We start from the raw sequence: 17,736 nt of genomic DNA on the forward strand, positions 1-17,736 counted from the left end.
AAATACTAATCTCGATACTATCAAATTTTAAAATGTAGTAAGCTAACTGAAACACACAAACACAGGAAAGGAATTCACTAACTTATTAGATATGACATATACTATGGGGTAAATATTCATTGGCATACATTAGGAAACTCACAAATCTTTAAGAAACAAATTCAACAGCCCCCATGATAAGGAGAAGTTGTAGTATTTAAAAGCAAAAACAACACGAAGTCCAGTTATACCTAGAAACCACAAGCTGACAGTTCTTTGGAGTCTATTCAGTTTCCCTTTGATGCTGTTCATTGAACCAGAATGGGCAGCATGGAGCACTGAAGGGCAACAAAGATAGGCAAGTTAGTTTGCCTTATCTGATAGCTGGTGGGGACTGCTGAGCACAGCCCTCAGCCCTGTGGGGAAATGGTGTGAGATCCTGAGGAAGGTCAGGAATCTGTGCGGCAGCGACAGTAGCAAAGTGGCACCTGGAGCTTCAAGGAAGCAAGGGTAAGAAAAGCAAAGCCAAAGGGTTAAGCACCCGACTGCACCTCTGCTGATTAGGGGCAAACACCCCTTCAGTTGGTTTTGAAATGGACTTAGTGTTTGTAGGTATAAAAAAGCAAATAATAGTAATAATAATAACAAGAACAAAAAATGAAGAATGTGGCTATAAAAGATGGTGAAAACAAGAGGAGTTTCACTCTCCTGTCTAGTGGGGGGCAGTGAGGGAATCATATTCTATGTCACCTCTGAGAGCAAAGAAATTAGAAATTTTCTGAGTTCCAGAACAGGTGATACTGGCTTGACTTAGAGCCGAGTTGTAACTTGTTCTTCCTGTCCGTCACCCCATTTGTGCATGAGCAGGTCACAAGCCTCTCCCCAAGTTTCAAATACATCCTCTGAGGAGTCTAAAAGTTTAGAATTTGAGGAGCAGATGCTGGATGCGCAGTGAAGAGAGCTGGAACGGGCTAGAGGGCATTCACTGCTCTGAGCAGCGCCCCGGGCTTCACCTAATTCTACCTCACTGAGGTTAATTTCACTTTGAGAACAGGACTCTGCTTTCCCTTTCTCCATCTGAGAATATTTGATGTCCTGCCACATATAGTGCGGCTGAACGATTCCATCAGAAATTGTGTACATCGGCTCTGAACTGGGTTCAGACATATGACCATTAAACTTGGAGAATAGGAGACCCAGTTTCTTGAGAGAGGGACCCATGAAGGAGCGTTTGCTTGATGACTCAGCTTTTGACTTCCCTTGGGCACCACCAACTCTTGGCATGGTCCTGATGAGAGGTGGCCCATGGCAGGCTTTTTTCTTGCAGCCTAAATTGAAAGAGACGCTCTTGGATTTGGCCCGAGCCCCGCCACTGCCATCATTGGTATCATCTCTCTGAGAGAGTTCAGTGCTGCTAGTGGAAAAACTTCTCCTTTGGTGCTTCCTATTTCCTAAGAGGTCAAGCACTTCATATCGAAAGCTGGAAATGTCCTGCTTTAATTCCTAGGGCAAGAGAGAAGACACGTTATGTTAAGAAGCTTGGTCTTTAGTTCAAAATAGGCACATTGGGCATCCTTCGGAATGTTCCAGGTTTTGCCTCACTGCAAATCACAAGGTACATGAGCTACCAGAAGAATCTCACATTATTCAAGCACAAGAAGAACATATTAACAATGCTGTGGGCAGAGCGGGCCATTGGGAAGAAAATGTGCAGTTGGTAAAGTTGATTTCAGAACCTATCAGGAGCACGCCAACAGACTGAAGTGGTAACCAACAATGAGGGTATTTGAGTAGGGCTCTCATTGGAATCTAAATGGGAGGGAGGGAGACGCAAGAGGGAAGAGATATGGGAACATATGTCTATGTATAACTGATTCACTTTGTTATAAAGCAGAAACTAACACGCCATTGTAAAGCAATTATACTCCAATAAAGATGTAAAAAAAAAAAGTACTACTGAAGAGGAAAAAGCTTTTAGGACTCTCAGGAATAAAACTAGGGAAGTGGAATGTCAGGAGATGAGACTGCTGTTTTGGGCCAGGGGACCTTGTTTATTCAAGTGCCTGTGAAATGTCTTCTATCTCTAACTGGCTGCCTAGATACTAGATCACGCTTTTAAAAACCATCTTTGAAAAGTTTATATCTGATCATGTCGTCCTCTTGCTTAACACTTTTTAGTAACTTGTCGCTGACCTTAGGAAAAAGGAAAAATGCCATACCACAGACTACAAGGTTTTTCAAGGTCTGGTACATGTCTATCTCTCCCATTTCATTCCTTCCTGCTCTTTCCCCAGGCTTTTTACTGTCCACCTGTATGGACATATTCTCTCTTGCCTCTGGGCCTTTGCACGTGCTGTTTTCTCTGTCTGGAACACTCTTCTCCCCAACTGTTTTATCTGGCTCTTCCTTCAAACCTCAGCTTAAACATGGCTTCCTCTGGAAAGCCTGCCTCGAATCCCCAAGTCCCAGTTGGGTGTCCCCCCGTTTCTATGTCTCTACAGCACCCTGTGTTGATCCTGTTAGAATACTCAGTCATTCGCCTCTATTATTATTGTGTGTGACTCCACGAGAGAGTAGGGGCTGGTTATATCTTGCTCATGACTGTGCCCCAGCACGTAGCAGAGTGTTTGGCATATAGCAGGCCCTCAATTGATGAGTTATGTCTATGGATTAGGATAACAGCCTTCTTATGTTCCTTAGAAAACATATTTGTGTTCTAGGATAAGGTTTCTCAACCAATTGACATGTTGAGTGTGGTAATTCTTTGCTGTAGGGAGCTGTCCTGTGCATTGTAGGATTTTTAACAACAACCCTGGTCTCTACTCACTAGATGCCAATAGCATCCCAATGTGACAGCCAAAAATGTGTAATGGTAGGGTTTCATAAATGTTAGATTTAATAATAGAATTTTTGTCTTTATCTTATTTAAAGAAGGCCTTTAAATCTCTAGGCATCTTCCCTTCGCTATCTTTCTTCTCATCACACACCCATGCCATATCATTTAAAGCACTCAATTCCCATACTGAGAAAAACCCAGAATATTAAAAGAATGTATATTTTTATTATTCATAAAGCTGATTGTGGTGTGACAGACATTGGTAAAAATCTATCCATCTACTGGATGACAGACTATTCTAAGAGAGAGAATAAGAATTGTAGCTGGTTTTGCTGTATTACAGGCTGTTGAAATTCCATCACCAGAAACCTCAAACACTGTGAAGATTAAATGATGCTTAAGAAATGTGAATGAAGAATTAAACCACTTTATGATCAAATTACCTTAAAATTTTCTTCTGTGAGTCCCTCATTTGTTTTGGAATTTCTTATCATAGCTGCCACATATCTTTTGACTAAATTCCTGATAACTTCCTGGAATTTAAACAAAAACATGAAGAAGCATTCAGTTTCCTTCTTGGACTCTCAGTAAAATAAGAAACATACACAGGAAATAAAATACGCTTAGACTGTCTTTGCATTGGAAAATCCTCACAGGATCCAGGCATTTTCTACAAAACCCCCCAGTTAAGTCCATTGGATAAATGAAGAATTTATTATGTGTCCAAATTTGGTGGCAGAGTGGGCCAGTGAGATCAAATTTACCCGAAAGGAAAATTTTCCACCCAAGCATAAGGTAAACAGGGATACACATTCATGGAATAATGAGAGCAGAATAATCCTTGAATGGTCACAGTCAATATCCTTTCCCTCCAGGCTAGATTAAACTTGAACCTTCCTAGTAAGATGAGAGTTTTTCTTCCTTTTATAAAGTTGAGAAAGTCATTCTTCAGTGTCACAGAGTCTGATGATTTCAGTGTCCACTAATTACATAATCAAGATACTTTTTCTTAGAGGCAATCTATACTTCTCCTTTACAGGGGTGGCCTCTTTTAACTTAGCCTCTGGGAATGGTATACACATAGTCACCCTGCTTTGTGTTAGTAATGGTGTTGACGATAGCTACCACTTAATGCAATGTGTCAGGCACTGTGCCAGGACACACACACACACACACAAACACACAACCATATATACATACTCGCCACTCAGTTCTCACAACTACAGTTTAAGTTTTATCATCCTTATTTTACAGACGAGGAAACTGAGGATCAGTGAGGGTAAGTGATTTGTCCAAGTTCACACAACTGACCAAGAACTATTGTGCTTAGTCCCTATGAAGACACTTTACCTGGTAATGTTGATTCTGTATCAGGCTGTCAGCATGGCGTTCCTGTCATTGAAAACGGACAAGAGAGGTTACATCAGCAGTCTCCCAGCAGCCCATCCACTCGAATATATTTCTAAACGTTAGGACTGGAACATGACACAGGAGCTACTGCCTGAAAAACCCCCAAAGCATCTGTAGGTTGGAGTAGTTTTAAGATGTTCAAGATAGGGAATGTTACAAAGGAGGAAAAGGAGAAAACAGTTGTGTTTACAAAGAAACATTTTTAAAAGCCTTACTGTGAAGCTTCTCAAGTTGTGCCTTCTCCGTCTACCATCAGGGTCTCTTTGGGGGCAGAAGGTGTTGTTGAACCAGTTACCAAGGTATAGAAATGACTTGGGGCTGGGGATGATGTTGAAAGGAGGTGGCAAGGTGCCGCCTTCATCGAAGTAACTCATCCAGAGCTTCGTCCTTGCAAACTTCCACTCAATATCGGCATGATCCTATGAAAGAGAGAAGTTCAGTGATTTGGGATGGGAAAATGCAAAATGCACCCCTGACTCATTCTCAAAGTTCTACTTGCTTCTACAGAGGGCAATCTGTCAGTAGCTATAAAAATTCAAATTACACTTACCTTACGATGCAGTAATCCTACAATTAGAAATTTATCTTATCCATATACTTGCAAAAAGATGTATGCGCAGGGCTGTCCGCTAGCACTGCAGCTTGTAAGAGCAAAACAACTGGCAACAACCTAAATATCCAACAGTGGGAGACTGCTTAAATAAATGATGTCACATCCACAAAATGACTTATAATCAAACTATTAAAAAATATAGTAGCTCTATCAACATTTTATATGTAGAAACACATATCATATATATGCATTTGTCCATATATTTATAAGACCTCTAAGTGAAAAAAGCAAGATAAAGAGCAATATATATTGTGTAAAATGATACCCTTTATCCAACTGAAAACCCCTTTATATTACATGCTTACATGTTCTAGAGAGGTACACGCTAAATTGTCATTAGTAGTTATTTTTAAGGAGTAGGATTGGTGTGGAGAGACTTTGTTTTTTTAAAAAATCAACATTATTGAGGTATGATTTACACAGAGTAAAATTCATCTATTTTAAGTGTTCAATGAGTTTTGATGAGTGTATATACCTGTGTAAGCACTGTCATAATTAAGATACACACACACACACACCATACACACACACACACACACACAGGCGTACATTTCTAGGAGTTTTAAGACCTGGAAGGACTAATGTAATCACCACCGCAATCAGGATACACAACAGTTCCATCAACACCCCAAATTCCATAATGTTGTCCCTTTGTAATCAAACTCTCTCGAACCCCCCCTGGCAACCACTGCTCCATTCTCCATTCCTTTAGTTTACTTTTTCCAAAATGTCATATAAATGGAATCATACAGTAGGTAACCTTCTGGGACTGGCTTATTTCACTCAGCATTAATATCTTCGAGATTCATCTGGTTTTGTATGTATCGATAATCTATTCCCTTTTATCACTGAGTAGTTTTTTGTTGTGTGGATGTACCACAGTTTGCTTATTCATTCACCCATTAAAGAACATTTGGGTTGTTTCCAGTTTTTAATAATTGTGAATAAAGCTGCTGTGAACATTCACGTACAGGTCTTTCTGTGAACATAAATTTAATTCCCCTGGCTTAAATATCTAGGAGTGATATTGCTGGATCATGAAGTAAGTGTACATTTAACTTTATAATAAACTGCCAAACTCTTTTCCAGAGTGGCTATACCATCTTTCATTCTCACCACTTGCTCTGTATCCTTCTTAGCATTTGTCAAGTTTTTTAAAGTTTAACTATTCTAACAGATTAAGTAGTGGTATCTCATTATGATTTTAATTTGCATTTCCCAAATTAGAATGAAGTTGAGCATCTTTTCATATGCTTATGTGCTATATAGATATCCTCTGTGGTGAGGTGTCTGTTCAGATCCTTTGCCCATTTTTATTGGGTACTTTGCTTGCTTACAGGTGGACTTAGATAGTTTTAAAATATATTCTGGATACTAGCTCTTTGTCAGGAATGTAAATTGCAAATGTGTTCTCTCAGTTTGCGTGTTATCTTTTCATTTACTTAATGGTGTCTTTCATAGAGTAAAGTGTCTTAATTTCAATGACGTCAAATTTATCAAATTTTTAATGGATTATGCTTTTGGTATTATGTCTAAGAACTCTTTACCTAACCCGAGGTCGTGAAGATTTCTCTTATGTTTTCCTCTTCAAGTTTTATAGTTGTAAGATTTGCATTTAGCTCTATGATCAACTTTGAGCTCATTTTTGCTTAAGGAGTGAAGTTTACATGGAGGATTTTTTGTTTGTTTGTTTGTTTGTTTTGCCTGTGGGTATCCATTTGCTGAAAAGGCTATTGTTCTTCCACTGAGTTGCTTTTGCACCTTTGGCGATCAGTTGGGCTTGCTGGGACTACTGTCCATCCACATTCAAAAGAATGAAGTTGGACTCCTTCCTCATACCACATACAAAATTCAACTCAGAATGAATCATAGAACTAAATTTAATAGATAAAGACTATAAAACTTTAAGAAGAAAATTTAGGAGTAAATCCTCATGACCTTGGGTAAAACAATGGTTTCTTAGAGATGACAGCAAAAGCCAAGGAACAAAAGGAAAAAAATTGTCAAATTGGACTTAATCAAAGTTAAAAACTTTGTACTTCAAAGGACACCATGAAGAAAATGAAGAGAAAACCCACAGAATAAGAGAAAGTAATTAAATATCATATGTCTGGTAAGGGACTTGTGCCTTTATAAAAAACAATTATAATTCAACAATAAAAATACAAATAAACCAATTTAAAAATGGGCAAAGCACTTGAATAGACATTTCCAGAAAGAAGACATACAAATGGCCAACAAGCACATGAAAAGATGCCCAACATCATTGGTCATTAGGTATACTCAAATCAAAACCACAATGAGATACCATTTTATACTTGCTAGGATAGATATAATAATTTTAAAAAGACAAATAATAACCAGTGTAGGTGAGGATCTGTAGATCCACATACTGCTTGTGGGAATGTGAAATGGTGCAGCTACTTTGGAAAACAATATGGCAATTCCTCAAATGGTTAAACATAGAGTTACCATACGACCCAGCAATTTCACTCCTTGCTACATACCCAAGAGAAATGAAAACACATTCTACACAAAGAGTTGTACACAAATGTTCAGCAGCATTATTCATAATAGCCAAAGAGTAGAAACAACCCAAATATTCATCAACTGATAAAAGGGTAAACAAAATGTGGTACATTATTATTATTATCCAGCCTTAAAAAGGAATGAAGTATTGATACATACCACAACATGGATGAACCTTGAAAACCTTATGCTGAGTGAAAGCATATTTATTCTGCTGAATCTTCCAATCCATGAACAGAGTATGTCATTTCTTTCATCCATGTTTTGTAGTTTTTACTGTGTAAGTCCTATAATGATTTGTTAAGCTTATACCTAAGTATTACATTTCCTTTGCAACAATTTACAATGGTAGTGTCTTTTAAATTTTCTTTCCAATTGTTTATTGTTAGTATATGGTTGATTTTTGTGTATTGACCTTGTAGTCTGTGGCCTTGCTAAATTCATTTTTTTATTCTATCAAGTTTTTAATAGATTCTTTAGGGTTTTCTTTATACAGAATCATGAGATAGTTTTATTCTTCCTTTCCAATCTGTATGGCTTTAATGTTTTTCCTTCCCTTATTGCATTGTCTAGGATCTCCAGTACAATGTGGGATAGAAGTACTGAAAGCAGATATACATTTTTAATTGATCTTAGAAAGCCTTCAGTCTTTCACCATTTAGTCAGCTGTAGGTTCTGTGATTCAGGTTGTGCAAGTTACATTCTATTCCAAGTTTGCCAAGACATTTTTTTTAAAAAATCATAAATGTATGTTGAAGTTTGTCAGACACTTTTTCTGCATCAATTGATATGATCATAGGGTTTTTCTTCTTTTGACTATTAATATAATGGATTACTTTGCATTCCTGGGATAAATCCCATTTGGTTATGGTGTGTTCTTTTTATACATTGCTGGATTCAATATGCTAATGCTCTGTTGAGGATTTCCATGTCTATGTTCATAAAAGATATTGGTCTATAACTTTTAATTTTCTGTACTGTTTTTTCTGGTTTGGGTATCAATATAATATATATGTAATGTATTTATATATAATTAAAATTAATTTTACCAGTTTCTCTTCACTATATTTTAATGTGGCTACTAGAAAATGTAACATATGTGGCACATATTTGTGACTTGCATAAAATTTTTATTGTACAGAACTGCCCTAGACTAAAGGTGTATTTAGTCCTGCCAAACAAAGCTTAAAAGCAAGCCTCAGTGGGATCAAACTATTTCTAGAATAAAGCTCAAGAATATTTAAAACAATACAAAAATAGCCAGCACCCAATAAGGTAAAATTCACAATGTCTGGTATCCAATAAAAATTTATCACAAATGCCAAGAAGCAGGAAAATATGACACATAATGAGAAGAAAAAAATCTATCAAACAGAACCAGATACAAATCAGTCATATTCTATATAGCAACAATAAACAATGAGGAAATATTAATTTAAAAACAGTTTCATTTAAAATATAAAATCCTTAGGAATAAGTATGACAAAAATATACATGTTTTTTAACACTGAAAACTGTGAAAGATTACTGAGATAAATTAAAGAAGACTTAAATAAATATAGAGATACAGCATATTCATGAATTGGAAGACTAAATATAGTTAGGATGGCAATTCTTTCCAAATTGATTTAGAGATTCAATACAATTTCAGTCAAATCTCAGTTGGCATTTTTGAAGAAATTGACAAGCTGCTTCTCAAATTTATATATAAATACAAAAGATGTAAAGTAGTTAATTTTGAAAAAGAACAAATTGGCATTGAAGATCAATGGAACAAAACAAGACAGTCCAGAAATAAATGCATGCATATGCATATATGCAATTGACTTTCAAGAAAGGTGTCAAGGCAATTCGACTTGGAAAGGATAATCTTTTCTTTTTGACAAATTGTCTTGGAATAGTTGGACTTCCACAAGAAGAAAAGAAAAAGAACCTTGATCCTTACTTCACACAAATACAAAAGTTAACTCAAAATGAGTCATGACTTAAATATGGAGAGCTAAATCTATAAATATTTTACTAATAAACAATTTACTATGTTTTTCTTTCTGCTTGCTTTGAATTTAGTTTGCTGTTCTTTTTCTAGTTTCATAAAGGTAGAAATTTAAGTTATTGATTTGAAATCTTATTTCCTTTTTAACATAAGGTTTACAATTATAAATGTTTCTGAGGAAGCTTGGCATATACTGTACTCTCCCTTTCATTCATCTCAAAGTATTTTCTAACTTCCTTTGTGATTTCTTCTTTGAACTAGTGGTTATTTTGCAGTGTCTTCTCTACTATCCATTTATGTGTGAATTTCTGAAATTTTATTTTGTTTTTGATATCTAATTTAATTTCATTATATTCCCAAGTATGTTTGCAGAACATACTTTTTATTATTTCAATCCTTTAAAAAATTTAGGGAGGTTTATTTTATGAGCTAACATATAATCTATCCTGGAGAATATTCCATGTGCAGTTCAGAAGAACATATATTCTGCTGTTGTTGTATGACATGTTCTATAAATAGATGTCCATTAGGTCTAGTTGGCTTATAGTGTTGTCCAAGTATTCTATTTCCTTTTTGGTCATTTATCTAGTTCTGTCCGTTACTGAAAGTGGGGTAATAAATTCTTCAACTGTTACTGTTAAATTTCTATTTCTCCCTTCAGTTCTGTCAGTTTTTGCTTCATGTATTTTTCAGCTCTGTAGATAGGTGGAAATGTGTTAATAATTGTTAAATATTCATGATAGATTCACCTTTTTATAGTTATAAAATGTCCTTTGTTTTCTCTAGTAACAAATTTTGTCTTAAATTCTATTTTGTCTGATAATTATTATAGCCACTTAGCTCTCTTTTGGTTACTGTTTGCATCATATATCTTTTCCCACTCTTACTTACATTCTATTTGTATCTTTGAATCTAAAATGTGTCTCTTGTAGACAGCATACAGTTAGAACATGTGTGTCTCTTATACAGAGTCTGGCAATCTCTGCCTTTTACCTGGTTTGCTTAATCTAGTTACATTTCAAGTAATTACTGATAAAGTAGGATCTACATCTGCCATTTTGCCATTTTCTATATGTTGCATGTCTTTTTTGTTCCTCTATTCCTCCATTATTGATTTCTTTTGTGTTAAATAGATATTTTCTAATATACCTTTTAATTCTCTTGTTTAATTTACTATATTAAAAAATTATTTTCTTAGTGCTTGGCTCAGGTATTACAATTGACATCTTAAAATACAATCTGCTTTGGATTAATACCAACCTGATTCCAATCATATGTAAAAACTTTGCAACCATATAGCTCCATTCCTTCCCTCCTCCTTTGTGCTATTACTGATATACAAACTGTTCCTTTATATATTATACATTATAACCCCATCAAAACACTTGTATAATTATTGAATTATGCAGTTAATTATTCAAGTTAGAGAGAAAAAAAAGTTCCCCCCAAATAAGATTTGTGTTGTCTTTTATATTTATCTATGCAATTACCTTTTCTGGTGCTCTTTCTTTCTTTCTTTCTTTCTTTCTTTCTTCCTACTCTCTAGTGTTCTTTCATTTCAGCCTGAAGAACTCTTTTTAGCATTTCTTGTAGGACTGGTCTTCTGGCCATTAATTCTCTCAGTCTTTGTGTACTTGACAATGTCTATTTTTCCCTCATTTAAGGATATTTTTGCTGGATATAGAATTCTTGGTTGTCAGTCTTTTGCTTTAAACATTTTGTATATGTCATCACACTGACTTCTAGTGCCCATTGTTTCTGATGGGAAATCAGTTATCTTTTAATTTTCCTGCTTTCAAGATTTTTTCTTTGTCTTTGAGAGGTTGACTAAGAAGTGAATTTTTTTGTGTTTGTCCTACTAGGAAATATTTGAGCTCTTGATGTGTAGACTATTTTTGAGAAGTTTTTACTCATTATTTCTTCAAATATCCTTTCTGTTCTTTTTTTCTCTTTTCTACTTCTGAGACTCCCATTATGTGTATGTTGGCCATTTAATGGTGTCTCACAGGTCTCTTAAGCTCTGTTCATTTTTATTCATCCTGTTTTTCTTTCTGATCCTCAGTCTAGACAATGGTAATTGAATTATCTTCAAGTTTGCTAATCCTTTCTGCCAGCTCAAATCTGCTGTTAGGCCCTTCTAGTGAATTTTTCATTCTGTTATAGCACTTTTCAAATCCAGAAATTCAATTTGATTCTTTTTTTAAATAATTTCTGTCACTTTATTAATATTCTCTATTTGGTGAGACATCATTCTCATACTTTCCTTTAATCCTTTAGATGTTTTCCTTTAGTTATTTGAAGATATTTAAAATAGCTGGTTCAGTCTTTACCAAAGCCAACATCTGGGCTTCCTCAAGGACTGTTTCTATGACATCTTTTTTCCTGTGTACAGACCATACTTTCTGTGTGTGTGTGTATGTTTTGTAGTTTTTTGCTGAAACTAGACATTTTAAACAATTTAATATGATTACTCTGGAAATCTGATCCCCTTCTTCTAGAGTTCGGTTTTTAGTGTTTGTTTAGTGACTATCCTTGACTGATTTTGTAAAATCTGTATTCTTTGTTATGTGCAGCCATTGAAGTCTCTGTTAGCCTCGTAGTCAGATAATGATTGCACAGGGATTTCATTAAATGCCTTGAATCAGTAAGTCTCTCACTCTTTGCTAGTGGCTCTGTGTGTGCATAGTGACACATCTTCAATGTTCTTGCAGTTTATCATCTGTAAATGACACATTTGAAAAGACAAGGGAAATTTAAATATGGACTCCAAATTATAATTATAGTGTATCAATGTTAAATTTCTTGAGTGAGATATGGTACTGTGATAATGTAGTTGAATATATACGACAATATTTGTGTGAAAAGTGTGATATTGGTGATTTACTTTCAAATGTTCTAAAAATAAGTTCTTGGGCCCCATCATATGTATACAGCAGTAAGAGCTTTGTTTCAGAGGCCACATTAACTTGTGACTTATATCCACAAACTTTTAACTTAAAACAATGCCAAATAAGAGGGTTAGACAATATAGTCTCCACTGTCAAAAGTGCACAGTGTAAGGGAGAAAAAAATATTTCTTTACTAGCACATGAGATCTTAAAAAGGAGAGCTATGCCTTACAGTATTTGTCTTGGGGTGGTTTTTGAGTGAACATTCAGTCAGTGAAACCTAGAATTTGCTCCTTGGCCTTTCAGATATTCTATGAAGGCTTTCACTTTGCTCTCCCATGTAACAGTGCTTAGCTATGATATTAAAGGATTAGCAGATCATGTTCAAAAACAGCACCACACAGAATAGGGATTTTTAAACCTGGTTCTATGGATGAAGTTAACGAAGTCAATAAATGTATTAAAATTGTATGTGAAATATTGGGTGTTTTGCATTTTTCTGGGCTTTCATCATATTCTCAAAGGAATCTGCCCTCCCCCAAATGGTAAAGAACCACTGAAGTAGAGGATTCTGTTGATTTCTGAGATTCCCATTGCCTGTATCTGAACAGCCGTTAGCCAGCTCTTAATGGATAAATCAGGTATACCTCTATGTTCTCTAGGAGGGACTAAATGGCTTTGGGTTAAGTGAGTAACAAGTTCAAAAGGAAAACGAAGCTCTAGGTTGAATTTAAGGTACTTATTAGACTCAATGCTAGATTTTGTTATTTCATGAGTTAATAAAGAAGCACATATATTACCATTTTTTTGAGATGTTGAAACATCTTTTATTAAGGCATTGTAAAATTATAAATTCCTCCCAAAGTTACTTGAGAATTGGAAGAGTTGCTGCAATGATTAGAGTAATAAATTTTATATGCACACATAACTCTACTTTAAATATATAAAATGAATATATAACAAAGAGCACTAACACTCATCCTCTCTTTTGCGTTCCTGTTAGTTAAATAATTTCAAGTAGTTCAAAGATAAATTGGGCTACGTGAAAACAAAATATATGGAATTACCATAGAAAGAAATTATATTACAATACAGTTATCAAAAATATTTTTAAAACATGGTAATATTCATTACAATACAGTTAAAACATGGTAATATTTATTACAATACAGTTATCAAAAATATTTGTGCATTAGATCTCTAGGACTTACTACTAGTTGCAAGTTTGTACCCTTAAACAACATGAATTGTATGCTTTTAAAAATGAATTTTATGGTATCTGGATTATATCTCAATAAAGCTGTTACCATAAAATAAACTCTCAGAAGAATACATAGGAATAATTTTCATGACCTTATGTTAGGCAGTGGTTTCTTAGATATCACAGATAACAATGTTGCTGTCCTCATCTTTTAAAGCATACAATTCAGTAGTTTTGAATACATTTACAGAGTTGAGAAACCATCACCTCTGTCTATTCTAGAACATTTTCATCACTCCTAAAAGACCCTGTATCCATTAGCAGTCAATTCCCAGCACTCTCTCCCCTCTCCAGAGCCCCTATCAACCACTAATCTACTTTTGTTTCTATGGATTTGTCTATTTTGAACATTTCATATAAATGAATTATATAATATTTGTCCTTTGTGTGTGGATTCTTTCTCTTAGCATGTTTTCAAGGTTCATCCATGTTGTAGCATCTGCCAATACTTCATTCTTTCCTATGGTTGAATAATATTATATTTCATTGTATGGATATACTACATCTTTTTAATCTATTCATCAATTGATGGTCATTTGGGTTGTTTCCACTTTGCTATTATGAATAATGCTGCTATGAATATTTGTGTGCAAGTTTTTGTGTGGATATATATTTTTAATTCTCTTGGGGACATACCTAGGAGTGGAATTGCTCAGTTATATACTAACCCTACTTTTAACTTTATGAGGAATTGTCACACTATTTTTTAAAGTGGCTGCACCATTTTACATTCCCACCAGCAATGTATAAAAGTTCCGATTTTTCCACATCCTCACCAAAACTCGTCACAGTTCATGTTTTTTTTTGTAGTCATGCAAGTGGGTATGACGTTGTATCTCATTCTGGTTTTGATTTACATTTCCTTAATGCTGAATGACATTGAGCATGTTATCATGTGCTCATCAGCCATTTGTGTATCTTATTTGGAGAAATGTTGATTCATATATTTTGCCCATTTAAGAATTAAGGGTGGGGGGCCTCCCTGGTGATGCAGTGGTTAAAAATCCTCCTGCCAATGTAGGGGACACGGGTTCGATCCCTGGCCCAGGAAGACTCCACATGCCATGGAGCAACTAAGCCCATGCGCCACAACTACTGAGCCTGCGCTCTAGAGCCTGCGAGCCACAACTACTGAAGCCCGGGCGCCTAGAGCCCGTGCTCCACAACAAGAGAAGCCACGACAATGAGAAGCCTGTGCACCGCAACGAAGAGTAGCCCCTGCTCACCGCAACTAGAGAAAGCCCGCACGCAGCAATGAAGACCCAACACAGCCAAAAATAAAAACAAACAAGTAAATAAATTTATTTTAAAAAAAACTAAGGGTGAGGCTTGGCATTAGAAACAGGCTGATGTTGGAGTTTTGAGATAATTTATACTGGGATGGCAGGAGTGATGACAGTTTTAACAACCTCACCTCTCCATTCTCCAGCTATTGTCAAAGATAAAAAAAAAAAGAAATCACTCAGAGAGAATTCTGTGAAAGTAAAGCAAAAAGATAGGGCTAAAAGAAATACTGAACTCACTTTATTTCATCCAGATGACAAACTCATAAGAAGCCTGCATGCTCTAGCTACCATCTATCTATCTATCTATCCATCTACCTATCTTCTATATTTTAATTTGTCCATCCTAGTGCTAGAATTTACAAGTGAAATGATCATCATAGGAATAAGTATTGATATACTTATTGAATTGAAAAATGAAGTCATCCTTTTCTTAAAAATTAATTTATTTATTTTTGGCTGCATTGGGTCTTCATTGCTGCACATGGGTTTTCTCTAGTTGCGGCGAGCGGGGGCTACTCTTCGTTGTGGTGCGGGGGCTTCTCATTGCGGTGGCTTCTCTTGTTGCGGAGCACAGGCTGTAGGCACGTGGGCTTCAGTAGTTGTGGCTCACGGGCTCTAGAGCGCAGGCTCAGTAGTTGTGGTGCACGGGCTTAGTTGCTCCGTGGCATGTGGGATCTTCCTGGACCAGGGCTCGAACCCGTGTCCCCTGCATTGGCAGGTGGATTCTTAACCACTGAGCCACCAGGGAAGCCCAAGCCATCCTTTTTGAGACAAAAGAAATATGATTTAGCCAGTTGATTTGGAAATGATGACTGGCTTTGCTAGTTAGGTTATATGACAGATCTTTTTTATCAATTGCTAAATCTGAAGCTCCAAAATTTTGGTAAAATTATATTTAAAATGTGATAAGAAAAAAGCATTTCATAAAGAATGCTCTATTGGTTAAGCTGTATTAAAATTAATAAAATTTCTATTTTTCATTCCATGAACTTTGTTTAGTATGTTGGGTTAAACAAAGTGCCTCTAGGTAAAACAGTAACTGGTACATTTAATAATTATTTGGCAAGTCTTAGTAAAGACTTTTTGGTTTTGTCCCCAAATTTAGCACCTTAAATCAACAAATATTTATTATCTTACAGTTTTTGTGGGTCAGGAATCTGGGTGTGGCAAGTTGTGTGCCTCTGGCTCAAGATCTCTTACAATGGTATAATCCAGTTGTTGGCCAGAGGTGGGGTCTCATCAGAAGCGTGAACTGAGAGAGTATTCTGTTCCAAGCTCGCTTGCATGGTTGTATGGTTGTTGACAGGATTCAGTTCCTTGTGGGCTGTTGGACTGAGGACCATAGTCCATTGCTGGCATATTGGCCAGAGACCTCTCTCAGTTCTTTCTGGAGTGGGCCTCTCCATCAGCCAGCTCATAAAATGGCAGCATGCTTCCCTCCGAGGATGTGAGAGAGAAAAGCCATTGTTATAACCTAATCTCTCAAGTGACATCACTTTTGCCATAATCTATTTGTTAGGCGTCCATAGGTCTAGCCCACACTCAAGGGGAGAATACTGCATAGGATTCAAATATCAGGAAGTGGGTATCATTGGGGGCCATCTCAGAAGTTTCCTACCACAGTATTACTTTCCAGGAATTGAGAAACTGAATGACTGTAATCTTGGGTAAAAATCCTTTTCTAAGTCATGTGGTTTCTAATTACTTGCCTTCAATAATGTTTAAAGAGAACTGAAGCAAGTTTTCAGATTGTTAAAAATATTATTATTTTTAATGAGGTTGAACCAATCTTTTTATTTTTAATTAATTAATTAATTTGGCTCTGCTGGGTCTTAGTTGTGGCACGGGATCTTCATTGCCACGTGTGGGATCTTCCTTGTGGCATGCGGGATCTTTAGTTGCAGTAGGCAAACTCTTAGTTGCGGCATGCGGGATCTAGTTCCCTGACCACGGATGGAACCCGGGCCCCCTGCAATGGGAGTGCGGGGTCTTAACTACTGGACCACCAGGGAAGTCCCTAAAAATATTATTTTTTTATTTTAAGCTTTTTTGCCTTCACCATGTGGCTTGTGGGATCTTAATTCCCTGACCAGGGATTGAACCTGGGCCCTCAGTAGTGAAAGTGCAGAGTCCTAACCACTGGACCTCCAGGGAATTCCCTAAAAATAATATGAAAAATCATTGTATAACTTTTTGACATTAACTCAGAGTTCAAGGAAATTGAGTGACAATGACATAATAAAACTCTATTCATTCACATATGCTTATTGATATGAAAAAGTTTTCTTAGTGCTTTTATAAAAATGGAAACTAAACATATAATTGATGCTGAATCTTGTTCCTGAATATTACTCAATATTCTGTGGCTATAATAACTAGCTGGAAGAAAAGCCCCACTAACATCTTTAAGAAATGCATTCATTTCCAGTAAAAATGTATTTTTATGCTTAATTGTTATTTATCAAAATTTGTATTATATTTGTGTTCTTTTGAGCAGTTTTGTACTGCTAATAATTGAATAATAACGATATTCAGAAGAAATGTTTCAACATTTATTAAGTTCTGGCCACAGAAAATAAAAAATTAAAATTCAATTTATACTTTTGTTATGAAGAAATATAAGGTAATCAATAATTTATAAAGACTTTAAAACACAAAAAATTTATAACGTTGGGGTAAAATCCTGTGGGGATGTGGAATGCAAATAAGAATTCAAGGAGAGCAAGGAATGGTGTAAACTCTCTGCCCTTAAAGAAAGAAGAGTTTAGCCATTTATTTTTTAAATACATGGTTATGAGTAACAAATCACTATGGTATTCAGATTCCATTGGATACGTTTAAATGAGTAATTGGATAGTTTTATTTTAAATGTCAATATTTACCATATTCCAGAAATGACATCCTTTGCAACTGTTTAAACTTATGATGAATAATCTAGATG

At 35.8% G+C, this 17,736-nt stretch overlaps 1 protein-coding gene across 1 annotated transcript in view; it reads right to left on the reverse strand.

Annotated features, from left to right (window-relative positions):
• Nucleotides 1–789: 789 nt before the first annotated feature.
• Nucleotides 790–17,736, reverse strand: part of TRPC5 (transient receptor potential cation channel subfamily C member 5) — a gene marked incomplete at both ends in the record, with an annotated part of 134,173 nt that continues 117,226 nt past the window's right edge. The window contains 4 exons of the mRNA XM_079910292.1: nt 790–1,482; nt 3,259–3,348; nt 4,166–4,207; nt 4,441–4,644. Of these exons, the coding sequence (XP_079766418.1) occupies nt 790–1,482; nt 3,259–3,348; nt 4,166–4,207; nt 4,441–4,644 (1,029 nt within the window). The remainder of the gene's footprint in view (nt 1,483–3,258; nt 3,349–4,165; nt 4,208–4,440; nt 4,645–17,736) is intronic.

Source organism: Stenella coeruleoalba (assembly GCF_951394435.1).
Source record: "Stenella coeruleoalba genome assembly, chromosome: X".
NCBI classification, from domain to species: Eukaryota; Metazoa; Chordata; class Mammalia; order Artiodactyla; family Delphinidae; genus Stenella; species Stenella coeruleoalba.